General features: G+C 29.1%; 1 protein-coding gene across 1 annotated transcript in view; it reads right to left on the bottom strand.

The window, feature by feature from the left end:
• Positions 1 to 8,454: 8,454 nt before the first annotated feature.
• The window catches only part of LOC129218301 (cAMP-dependent protein kinase type II regulatory subunit-like), a 107,398-nt gene continuing 102,273 nt past the window's right edge, over positions 8,455 to 13,579 (bottom strand). The window contains exons 11-13 of the mRNA XM_054852539.1: positions 11,634 to 11,694; positions 10,825 to 10,893; positions 8,455 to 8,745 (exon numbers count right to left, since the gene is read on the bottom strand). Coding sequence (XP_054708514.1) covers positions 8,615 to 8,745; positions 10,825 to 10,893; positions 11,634 to 11,694 — 261 coding nt within the window. The 3' untranslated portion in view covers positions 8,455 to 8,614. The remainder of the gene's footprint in view (positions 8,746 to 10,824; positions 10,894 to 11,633; positions 11,695 to 13,579) is intronic.

The following is a 13,579-nucleotide window of genomic DNA, read 5'->3' on the forward strand; positions in this document are numbered from 1 at the left end:
AAGAATGCCGCAAATAAAGTATATTTCTTGTAACATTTTCATATAAAATCTTTCCATGTTTTATTCACACATTTTTTTTAAAAGAAATTTGACAGAAGCCATTTAAGTTACAAGCAACAAATATAAGATATTTACAACCACATATGGCTTCTAGATGTACATAAATTAACATGCAATTTGACAGGACCTTGTACATGTAACATACAGAAAACATTCAGTTTTGTATTGAAACACACATCACCATGGTTAAGCAAAATACATCCATAACAAAGGGGGGGGGGGAGTTCAGTATTAAATGTAACAGATATGGTTCAGAAGCAAACAAAGTTTCTTGATCATAATATTTTCTGTTATTCATATGATTATGGCTAGTTAATACATCAACGTTGATCAACAATTATTTTTCAGGTAAGTAGTTTGTATTTTATTCAGTCAAGTGCTAATGCAAGATTAAAAAAGAATTTTTTGAAAAATTATAATGCATCCATCATAGATGAATTATGAATGTTATGTTCGATAAAGTCAAAATAATAATTGTAAAAAGTATTTACCATTTTCCAAAAGTTGCCAGTAATTAGTCATATTAAAAACAAAACAAGAAAATTCTTTTTGGCAGTATGAGCTGTTATATATGCTTGCAAATATAAAAACCATACCAATGTGGAAACAAAAAACACTGACAGCAAACAAATAAATAAACAAAATATTGAGCTAATATTGGCATTGTTTGGAAACATTCTTAGAAACATTTCTTTAGCAGAAATGTAAATAACACAAACACCACATTGACCAGAAAAAAAAAGTCTCAATAACTGTAATTATTCATACTTATATAAATATGTATTTCAAAAAAGCTACCAAAACTTTGCAAGTGCCATCTTATAAAGTGTGAAATAGATCATTTTTCATAAAAATAAACATTTTATGTTAGTCAAAGGAAAATCGAATGTCCCATACAAAACACACACACACATACAAATTCGATCTCATCCAAATTTTTTCTTTTGCAACAAGCTCATATAAATAAGGTAAAATTTTCTCCTGATTTGGAATCAATACTATGCAAAAGATTAAGTGTAGTTGACAGTGTACTTAATAGTTTGTAACTGAGAAACTTTTTAGTGGAATAGAAACTGATAACAATAGTAAAAAAAGCTTAAGCTGATTAATGCAGAAATTTCAGAAATATAAATATGTTCAAATTTATTTAAAAAAAACGAGAGAGAGAGAGAGATAATGTATTGGGCAGCCCATGTTGTTTTGAAGCAAAATTCAATCTTAATTATTTCATAACTTTGAACAAGTTGTCTTTGAACCACATGATTATACACCTAGATGGATCTTTCTTGCTAAAACCAATGGAAAAGTGTTCTACAGGAAGACCTAAAATCATAAGGATTGACGGCATTAAGATTTTTTTCTCTAAAATCAACAAATTAAATTTTGCTTTAATAGGTAAATATGAACTAAAAATTTGAGAAGACTGGGACCAACAATTGGTTGTTGTACAATTGGTGAAATGTTTCATTTCCATAAAAATGTTCAGCAAAACATTACGGATATCAAACAGCGAATGATGTACAAATGAATGCTGATAAAAGATGAAAACATATGATAAATGTAAATCTATTGCATCTATGGAATAGCTGATTTATTAGAAAACTTTTGTTTGGTAATAATGTACATGAAAGTACATATATACATATTGCCTTAAACATACACCTAAAATGTATAAGCATGGGATAGTCCTTAGTAGATGGACAGTCAATGGACAAAAGATATTTGTAATAAGTTGTGTTTACAGATGATTAAGTGCAAGGTTTATTAATATGATTCACATATTAATATTTTAAATGTTCCTTTTCATCTTTATTTTTACCATCACAGAAAAAATCATGCAATCTTGCAGATTACGATATTAATTACAGACCCAAAGTCACAGCTAGCATGTGCTTGAAGATTTTCAGGAAACATTTTGCCAATCTCTTGAGGCAAGTGTACTAAGATCATCTGCAACATCATACAGTCATCGTATAGGAGCTTCCCTTTATTTCTTCCACTGTCTGTTTTTCTAGATACATAAATTTTAGCTAGATAATGAGCATGGGGACACTAGAAGTGTCATGAACGTTTATTATGTCAATAGTAATATTTTTATTATATACCTCATTCTGTCCATCTTTACAGGCTTTTTAGGAAGTCTTAAACAGTTCAAAACTGAATTATATTCTCTATGTTCTGTTTCACAATCAAGCTCAAAAGTAGCTTTTAGATTTTTTAAAAAAATGTATCACAACAGATCCCACAACTGTTAAATGCTTCTATTTCATTAACACACAAAACTATAGATTGTATATGCATTTTATAGGTTTAAGATTCTGTGTTAAATATTGATAAAGTGGGATTTAAGTAGCATTTTTTAACAATAACATTTCATTATTAATTGATGATTTTATGACCATAACAATAAGTAATTATTAGTTTCAAAAATTGTAAGTGCATTATTTATTACAGAAAAACAAGAACCACAAGGGATTTTGTTTGATTACCAATAAATATTGAGCTGTAAATCTTAGTTTCATTCTAAGATTTTCATCATTCTTCACATCTAATGTTAAACATCATTATTTTTGTTTTCCACAATAGCAAAAAAGTAGCACAACATGTTTATTACAGAATCAACAAATGCAATTTTTATATATTGCCCCTGAAATTATTGCGAAGCATTACATAAAAAAATTCTTTGCACATATTACATATGCAGTTGCAAAATTTTATAATATAAAAGATAAGCTTGATTTCAGAGTAGTCCTTTTATATTAGGAAGCAAAACTGCATATGCTATAAAATTTTACTGTATGTTTTATACAGTAAAATTTGGTGGCAACCAATTGTGGAAATGGTATTTAGTACTGAGGGGAAAAGTTTTCAGCTAGAAAAAATAATAATACTTTTAATTAAAACTTTGGAATAGCTAGAAAAATCTAAACATGTGACTAACTGAGCTTGATTTATGTATTTACACTAATATTTTTTTTTTTTTTTTTTTGTGAACAATATAACAATTTATGATACATTGGGGGAAAATGTACATAATAAATTAATTAAAAGCTTTCTTTAGTAAAATATTTTGCTTGTTTCCATTTCTGACAATTTTTTTTTTAGGATAAAAAACATGATATATGTAAAAACCACCGGATAATGTAATATATCATAATTATCACATAAAATTTTAAATGAAAAAGTAAAAATATTCAGAATAGCAGAAGAAAAACTATAACTTGATGACATTCATTTCATTTACTACAAAAAAAAAAAAAAAAAAAAAAAAAATTCATATATAGTAAAACCTGTGACATTGACCAACCTTGTAAGTTGACAGTTTTTGTCAGGAACAGCATTAGTTCATTATCATATATATTAATCTTGATAAGTTGACCACCTATCTACATTGAGCACTAAAGTACTGCACCACAAGTGGTCAGCTTACACAGGTTTCACTGTAACATGGCACATTTCTCCCTATTGCAAATGACAATTTGGCATTCTAGCTGACTATCCAGCTGTAAGAGAATTTGCAAAACCATTAATGTAAGTTCTGAGCTTGCACAACATAGTCACCATATGACAAAACACGCATTAAAAATTAGTTGTAACATATAACAGTTTTGAAGGGAAAAATTATTGCTTGTATTACTTTTAAAATTACTAATGCTTGTTATACCTCAAAATAAAATTGTCAGAATGATATCAATAAAATTTATACATAAGTTAAATTATGATATATCTACCAAAGCTATGACACCTCATAGCATTAAAAAACATTTATAATCAAGTTTTCAAAGAAAGAAATGAGCGGATAAAATTTTTACTCATAGCAAACATAAATTGAAAGTAAATTTATAAAATGCCTAAAATACAAAACTTTCAAGCTGTATAACTAATTCATTTAGTGTAAGCTTCTGAGTGAAATGTGTCAAGGCCTTTAAGAGTGAAACCTACAATTTCATGAAAGATGAATTTAAGTCTAACAGAGAAACATAAAATAATAATATTAATAATAAAATAAATATAACAGCAGCAGAAGTTAATGATGTTGAGATTTTAGTCTCAATACTTCAGGGATTCCCAGCAAAACCAATGAAAGATATGAAAATTATTTTTATGAAATAATATTCATAAAATGATATTTTTGAAGCTATACAATGCCTATCCTAGGAATCAAAGTAAAAAAGTGAATGACTCCATACAACTTGAATTGAATGAAAAAACATCTTTGAAGAATGTGTTGTGTTGATAAATTAAAAAAATATATATATTTATCTTTTTAACTAGTTTTAGTAATTACATTGCTTTTTTTTATTACCTTTAATTTGAAAATGTACATAGTTTGGAAATCTAAACTAGCTGTCTCAAAACTCACAAAATATAGTGAACTTAAAAATAAGCATATGAAGACATTAATGAACACAGGATAAAATGATTTAATATAAAAACAATACTTGATAAAAAAACAATTATATTACCTATATCATTTTCTTAATTATGTTTAAGTAAAAAATTAAAAGAACTGAGTTATTTTACAGAAAATTAATTAAAGAAAAATATTTCAAAAGTTGCTTAATGTTTCCACCCCCCCCCCCCTTTATTCTTTTGGCAAAATACTTATTTTATAAAAAAATAACTAGCAGACCATAAATTTTGATATTTTGCACATTTGATGAATATGAAATTAAAGTACCATTTCAAAAAATAAATTTGGTTTCATATGGTATTTTAAATATATTTATATCTAAATATTAATTAGTAATATTTTCTAATTATCACAGAGATCTTTTTATCAAGTTTCATTATTCTTATAAATTAAAGTTTAATCTAAAATCAACATTTTGCATAAAACATTTTAAAAGAAACAACAAATTGAATATGAACATGATTTGAACTTTAAATGATGAAAATTTTCATGGCACAAAATCAACAAACTACAAGCACCTATAAATATAGCAAATAAAACACTCTATTAATACACTATAACATTCTAGAATACCATAAAATAATTGATGGTTAAAAAAGAATGAATACCTGAATTGAGTATGTTTACAGAATACATACATTTTAAAATCTATAACAGAGTGCTTTGCAAAAACTCACGCAAACGACAAAACTTGTATCAAACTGCAAACAGTAGCAATTAAACTACTATAATGCATGCATTATATATATATATATATATATTAGGGTGGTCCTTATTTTTGAAGTTGTAGATATTTTACACGACGCCCCCTCAATTTGTTCCATTATACAAATAAATGATCCAAGCACAATTTTAAGTCAATCCATGAATATTAACACGTGCCCCTAGGGCCCCCTTTTTTGAGTTTTAAAGAAAAAATTGTGGATTTTCTCATTTTTATGTAAAAATATTCCTAGGTTTCATATTTAAAGTAATTTTGAACCTCAATAGATGTTGCTACTTCCATACCAACCATTCTCTCACTTTCATTCTGTAAAATTTTACATATTACATAGGGTACATGTACACCAATGGCCTTTGGAAAGGCATAACGCTATTCGCGCTCGTTTCAAACCAAGCGGCAGGGGAACATTTATTTCCACCAAGATGGACACAAGGGATTCTAAAGGCCATTAATGAATGGTCTAGGCCATTAATGAATGATTTTTGACAACAACAAATTGCCTCCTCAAGGCTTTGGGGGTGTTGACTCAGAAAATTTTCTGTGTATGTAATAGGTGTGACAAATAGGGTCACTAGGTTTCCATGCTATAAATATAAGTAATGACAATTATATTTTAATTAGCTGTTCTTTAGTTATATACTTAAATGTTTATGCATTCTTATAATTTAAATTTTGAAAAATCCTCGATTACCCTACCATAAAAATAAACTCTATTTTCCATATCTAAAATTTAAATTTAAAAAGAAGTTCCAGATCGAAATAATGTAAAAATATATACTTTAAACTGTCTTCTACTTCAGTACATAGTCCTTTATTAGCATCAAATTCCTCTTGCAATTCACAAGATTTAGAAACCGAAATGGGTATCCATCTTAACCTGTTGAACCTTTTTTCTATATCTGGTCTACCACAACATTAAAAAGCTTGACAACTATTGAGATCTGCTCGCATTTCATCAATGTTAGACAAATGAAATATTAGGGACAAAGATGCTGCTCCTTTATTGACAGCCTATGTAGATGCAGTAAATTCAAATCGAAATAACCTTATGATCAATCGTACATCCCTTAAGAGAGCAAGAGAAAATCTTCGAGAGGTAAAATCAGATTTCATGAATTTAAATTTAGATTTTTTAGTTATTCCCTGGGATACAAAGCTACATTCAAATGTAACTGGAAAAAAACGCCGATAGGCTTACCATGATAGCTTCAGGTTCCAATGTTGAACAGCTACTCAGAATTTCTGAGATATTTCTTCAGTTGTTTTTTATTGCTAACTGTTCAAGCTGTAGTGTTTTATACAGCGGCTGACAACACCGGCTGTATAAATTGTGCATGTAATTTTTTAGAGCAAAAGCTGAACGGTGATATATTGCATTTGTATTGCTATCATCATGCACTTGAAATCGTACTGCAGAGTGTCTTTAAAGAAGTTCTTGCCTTTCTTAGTTATAGATTCGATATTCCATCATTTAAGCGTTTTAAAATTCAAAAATTACACATACCACTTAAATTCTAAAAGAAGAACTTGATGACCTATTATTGTTCATAGAAAGCAGAATTAAGAAATATGACAGGGAATTCTCATAACGTGTAATAATATTTCTTGGTGAAATCCTCCCTCCTACAGGGATATGTTTTCGGAAACCTGGAGCTTATCCCTGACCCAGAGGGGTGGCAAAAGAAATTTCTTGTTTGAAAATTTATATATTTAGGAAGCAATTTAAATTGACACTACATGAAGAGAGTGCTCGTAAATGCTGTTTTACAGTTAAATGTTGTATGAAGATATAGTTTTTTCGCAGCAACCCAGTCTAGGCCTTTTAAATTAATATGTCTAGTGTCTAAAAAACCTGCAGCATACAAAATGATGACAAACATGCAGCAGAAGCAGTGATTGAAAAAGTCATAAATCACTTATGGTACTTAGGGGATGAACTAGTAGCTTTGTCCGTATTTGATGAAGGAATTAACTTTGAAGATAGGAAAAGACTTCTTCAAAAAAATGCTTGCTGAATAGGAAGACGTGTCTGATGACTGTATAAAAAATTTCAAATAACAGTAGATGATTTGGAATACTTTCTTAGTAAAGATCTTCCTCTTTATAGAATCAAATACAAGTCAGTAAAACTGTTTGATAAGTTACAAACACTAAAAGTTGTGAATGATACAACTGAAAGAGGAGTACAATTAATCAAAGAATTTTACAATCAATTTGCCAAATATGAGTCACAAAAGCAATCTAGGATTTTACAGACACTCCAAGACTATCGGAAAAAAAAATGCACAGGATTGAGATACATTGATAAAAGCCTACGATTAAGGTAAAGTTTCTAAAGCAATATTTCATTCTTATTCAATGTAAAATCTTTAGACGATATGAAGTAATTAAAAAGATTAATTTTAGTGCTACCTCGCTGTAAAAATATTTTGCAAACCTAGGAGAAACGATGTACAGGGTCTGAAGTAAAAACTCGAAGATTTGTGAGAAAATTATCAAAAGTGTTAAAGTTCAACGTCCTAGGGGCACGTGTTATTATTGACTGATCAAGTTCAAATTTTGCACCGATTACTTTTTATTATAGTGTCACAAAACTAGGGAGCGTCACTTGTTGAATTCCGAAATTTTTTTTTCCCATATAAATAAGGACCACCCTAATATATATATATATATATATATATATATATATATATATATATATATATATATATATATAATGCATCTATTTTAGAAGGTTAGTGGTATTGCAGGGTTAACATTCAAACATTACACCAGAACAACATTACTTTAACAGAAGGACAAAAAACTGAATTTACAATTTTTAACTTTGCTGAACTAGAAAGCAAAGAACTTTGAATAGCTGCTACAAAATGTTAGCTAGAACACAGAGGGCCTCATTCAGTGAAAACATTACATAGATTTACTCAAATATAAAAAAAACATGGCTTTGATTCATGAACTTCTGCAATTAGTTTAAAAAAAATATATAGATTCTGGATTTGTTAAGCATCTGATGAGTTTTAATTATTGATTTAGGATAAATTGAAATAAGACATGCTGGTTCTTGATTACCAACTGATTAATAAACAACGTACAATTCAATTTTTATCGTACTTATAGTTATTCATTTTTGTATATGAACACAATTTATCATAATAGTTTAATCTACTTTTTCTATTAAATACATCTTGAATAATATAACAGACTAGAAAAAAGAAAAAAATCTAGAATGCAGAAATAAAAGCTATAGCAGTTCTTCACCAACAATATTACTGTTCTAAAATTTTAACAAAGAAATCAGACTAGATTAACATAAATGATAGGTTTTGGAGGCACACACAGACCTCGGATATGATTTAGGGCACAGAGAATGTTCAACCAAATGTTTAAAATGAAAACAAAATGTAACAGTCAGATCATCGCAAGTCACTTAAATTTGCTTCAGAGCCAAATAAATCAACAACTTGTTTTTGGTAATGATCAACGTTGCGTCTCATTATATCCATGCATGGGCCTAACAACCTTTCGAAAGCTGCTACATCAAGAACTGGAAGTATGAAAATAAGAAATGATAGTGATTATCTTTTGAAAACCAAACATAAAAAGCAAGAATTTTCAAGATATCATGTTTGCCACATAGTATACACTTATTAAAAGAAATTTGATAAATAAATTGTAAGACAATGGAATTTAAAAAAAAAATGCTTGAGTACGGCATTTAACAGCAAAAATTTTTAGTAGTTTTGCTGCAATAAATTTCACTAAACATGATTTGATAAGTGTTACATATACGTAGGGGAATGTGGGGCAAAGTGAAATAGTTAAGATAAATAAGCTTATTCAAAATGAACAAATCGGAAATTTGCTTTGAAAATTACAATACATAAAGAACACACACTGTGTTTTGCAATAAAACTTGCATTGAAACAGTATTTTTCAGTTTTAGCAGTAAATTTGCGCATTGAAAACAAAGTGGAAAATGTTCACTTTTTTTTCCATGGGGCAAAATTAAAAATAAGATTTTTCTAATGGAATATTTTCTATTCAATTATAAGAAATACTTTTGAACAATTAAAATCGTAAACAAAAGTTTTAATACATGAAATACACCGCCAGCTCAGTCAATTCCAGTCGAGGACTGCAGTTTCATGCTTATTAGCATTCATCAGCTCGACATTTAATGTTTAAATGAAAAGATGATAAAACAATAAACGAAAAATTTAATTAATCAATTAATGCATGAAGAAAAATATAAATAATTGAGTAAAATATTGAATGAATAAGAAAATAGGCAAATGAATGGATAAATACCTGAATTACTAAATGAAGGAATGCAAAGGAATTCATTAATAAATGAATATGTAAGTGATTTAAAAAATGAGTGAGGGAGTAAACAAAATAAACTATTTCACTTTGCCCTGCATGTACTTGACTAATTGAACAAAATATTTAAAATACAAATATGCTTAATATTGACTAAATAATTACTTCACCAAATATTAGAAGTTGTCAATTAATATTTAAAAGGTTAAAAACAAGAAATTGATCATTTTATAATATCAGAAATAATTTATATTGCAATATGAGTATCAATTTTTGAAAATTGTATATATGCTTTAAAATTTGGAGGTATTACTTTCCTGACTGGAATAAATCGCATGTGCTACTTCATAGTTAAAATATTACCAGACAGGTGTCGCAAAGAGAAAAGTAAATATTTCACCATTTCACTTCGCCCCTACACTCCCCTATTAAATTTTCTATCAGTTTTCAGGCCTTATCCTCAATTTTTGACGTTAAAACTATGCACTTTCTGAGCCCGTCTTCAAAAAAATTAAGTACCCAGTTACAAAACTGCATTATAAATTGTAAGTTGGAGTTACTAGTACAAGTTTAAAAACAATTCCTTGAAAATACCAAACATTGGAGCTAACAATCAAAAATTTTTCCTTTTAAATATATCAAGAGAATCAAAGTTTAAATCCTATTTCTTTGATATTTTATGCAGTTACTAAATGTTAGCTTTAATGCAGAGCAGACACAATTTACATGTACCTTATATATAACTTTATAACTTTTAAATGAAAAATGTCAGCTCTTCAAAGGGGGAAAAAAATCAGAATTTACAGAAAGTATTTTTCTAAACAGCATTGAACACAACTGATACTCATCCAGTTATAAGAGCTTCTTCACATTAAAAGAAGCGCTGCAGTGCCAAATACAAATATGCATATTTGTTTTGCTGGTGGTGGGGGTTAACCAAAAAAAGTTTTTTCAAAATTTAAGTGTTATAAGTTATTGCACATTTATATGAAGTAACAACAGATTTTTCTTTGCAGTTATAACAAACCTAGGTTCAAGAATATGTTCATGGATTGTTGATGCCTTTTTCAAGTTATCCTATACTATTTTGACTTTAGTGCTTTTTGAACTAATTGGTTGATTTTCCTTTAAAACTTTTACGCTGAAAGTGTTAGCAATATTTCAATATACACATAAATTTCTGACATTTTTTCTGCTAGTACTTTTCAAATTAATTTATTTATTGAATTTCTTTGAATATTAAAAAATTTACTCCTCAAGCTTACTCTTAATTCAGAAGAATTGCAGCAAAACAGCTACTTACATGCAAGTTTGACATTCCCAACTGCATAAGCAGATGCGGCACGGGGCTTCTGTGTAACTAATGCCAATTCTAAAAACAAATAAGTAAAAATTAATTGATAGAAAATGTAATTTTTTTTTTGTTTACATATTCTGAGCTCAGATCATTAAAAATTCAAACCGAAAAAGCACAGTCGGAAATGAAAGCAACACAAAAGGAAAGTCAGAATATAGAATTAGCACTGACCAGACGAGTGACCAAAGCAATGGTTCATTCAACTCGAAGATTGCAGGCAAGGCAAGGTTAAAAAAAAAAAAACACTTAATATATTTAAAAAAAGAATTTAAGACAACATTTAGAGTCTTTTTGGGTCCAAAATATGCGTCCAGCATAAATATGGGTTCTTTAAAAGAATCTCACTTAAAAGAAATTGAGAAAATACAAAAAATAGGACCTCAGAGATCAGCATTTCACAAAAATTCTTATCTGGGAAAACTAGTCTTAAACTTTCAAAATTGTTTAAAGGTTCAAAGATGGGGGTATTGGTATTATATTTGTTCTATCTCTTGCCAAAGAGTATTTTCAAGCAAATAATTTTCACATTTTCTTTGATTTAGTGAACATAAGACAATATGTGATACTTAAGAAATTAAAAATGTTTCCTTAAATCATAAAAGAGGACAATAAATTAAAAAACGCCAAAAACGATTATATATATATATATATATATATATATATATATATATATATATATATATCTTCAAGTACAAAAACACAGATTACATACATCTTTATACTAAATAAATAAATAATATTTCGGATAATCATACCTCCAAAATATTGCCCTTTTGTAAGAGTTATTAAATCAACTTCAACTTCATTGCCATCGGCCTGAAAAAAAGATTTTGTAGTGAGTACTCAGTATATACACAAATAATTTTTAAGTACAGTACATTTGAATGTTTAACATGGTTAATGTACAAGTTCGAATCTCAATAACTCTAAGCTTATAACTCTAATATTCCTTTATCTCAAAGTTTTCCTCGGGTCCCAAACTCTTGAGGCATTTGTGGAAACTTCTCATTACTCGAACGTTTTAGCCGGTCCCTTGGGACTTCAAGTAATTGAGAGCTGACTGTATATTTATGCATTATGTATATACATTAGGGGAGGCCTTATTTTTCAACTTCGTTGTTTCTGATATCTCGATCCCTCAGTTTTTTACAACTAACACCAGAAAAAAAAAATCGGGTTACTCTCAGTTTTAAATGGTGCTGCAGAAGCTGTAAATATAGCCATTAGTCAAACCTGCTTATAACAAGCCCTTTTCTAACGAGAATCTAGATTTTGCGGGGAAATCAGAAATACTTGGTTGGTACAATGTTAAGTCTATGGGGGCATAACTTGCTTTAAATGAGCAAACACTGCTTAAAGCGAGCAATGTTTTTGTGATTTATAAAATTTCTATTGACTTCCCGCTCAGCTTATCTTTTTTTTCTTTTTTGGTAAATTTACTTTAACATTCCAAAGTCAACCAAAGTAAGTGATAAGTCATAAATTCTGTGAGCAAGCAATGACGACATCTTTTTTAAATTTGTTGAGTAAAGAAACATTTAAAAACTATACATGTGTGTGCATGTGTATACCTCAAAAACAATGACATAAGAAATCGACATTCAGATAGTTCAAAGCAAAGTTATCGACTTATTTGGCACAGTATGTTAAGGCCCATAGTGTAATTTGAAGTCAAAAAGAGGGCACTGAGATCGCCACCAAATGCTAATCATAAAGCGAAGAGTTTATGCAACATTAATATACGTGGGAGTGTGCCTTTAGTAGTGTTTGAGTGTGGGAGTCGGCAAGAGATGTCCGATCTCCAAGTGAATTAAGAGTTTCCTTCAAGTGTTACAGTCCACTTTGTGATTATTTGAGTTTTGTGTGTTTAATGTGAAACATCGACGAAAAATTTGATGCGTGTTTAAAAAGCAACTATTATGAATTTTCATGATTTTTTTCAAATTTTCCTTTTACGAGCACATCAGTTATAACAAGCAAACAAGGACCGATCCAGAAAATTTTCAAGGAGGGGGCAATTGTCTTTTGCTATTTATTTACTCTTTGAAACTTTAATTTCTAAAAACTTTCGAAGGACTGTACTGAACCCCATAGCTTATACACTTATGTAATCAAAGGTGTCCTACGGTTTTGTTTCTTTTGAATAATATTCAGGGAGAGCCTTAGAACCTAGCCCTAATATCCTCTAAGATTGTCTAAAATTGAGATTTTGGATCTTCAATTTCGACAAAAAGAAAAAAAAAAACTAGAAAGTTCCGATCCTATCCCCAGAGTAATAAGAGATGGGCTACGACTGCGTTTTCAAGACTTCAATTACAGAAGAATTCTGGGGAAGGGTTCTCTTTCTTCCAACACCATTGAATATTATGAAAAATTGTGGTTTTGAAACTTTAATATCGAAAATATACGTGAAGAAAGTTCCTGTCTCTCGGCTCAAGGACAGGGCAATCGCCTCCATCGCCCCTCCTTTGTATCTGTCCTTGTAAGCAAATATTGCAGTCTCTTTGCAGTCATTATAAGCGAGTTCAATGTAAAAAAAATCTGTCCTTTATTTTCATATTTAAATATATAAAAAAAGATTTCATATACCATAATAAGCTAAATAACATCAAATGTGGATTAAAACATAGTTTTAAATTACTTAAATGAACGCGTTTCTCAGTAGGGGGTATAGTGTACTTGACCTCAGTGGTTCATGTTC

The sequence above is a fragment of the Uloborus diversus genome, chromosome 3 (genome assembly GCF_026930045.1).
Source record: "Uloborus diversus isolate 005 chromosome 3, Udiv.v.3.1, whole genome shotgun sequence".
In the NCBI taxonomy this organism is placed as follows: Eukaryota; Metazoa; Arthropoda; class Arachnida; order Araneae; family Uloboridae; genus Uloborus; species Uloborus diversus.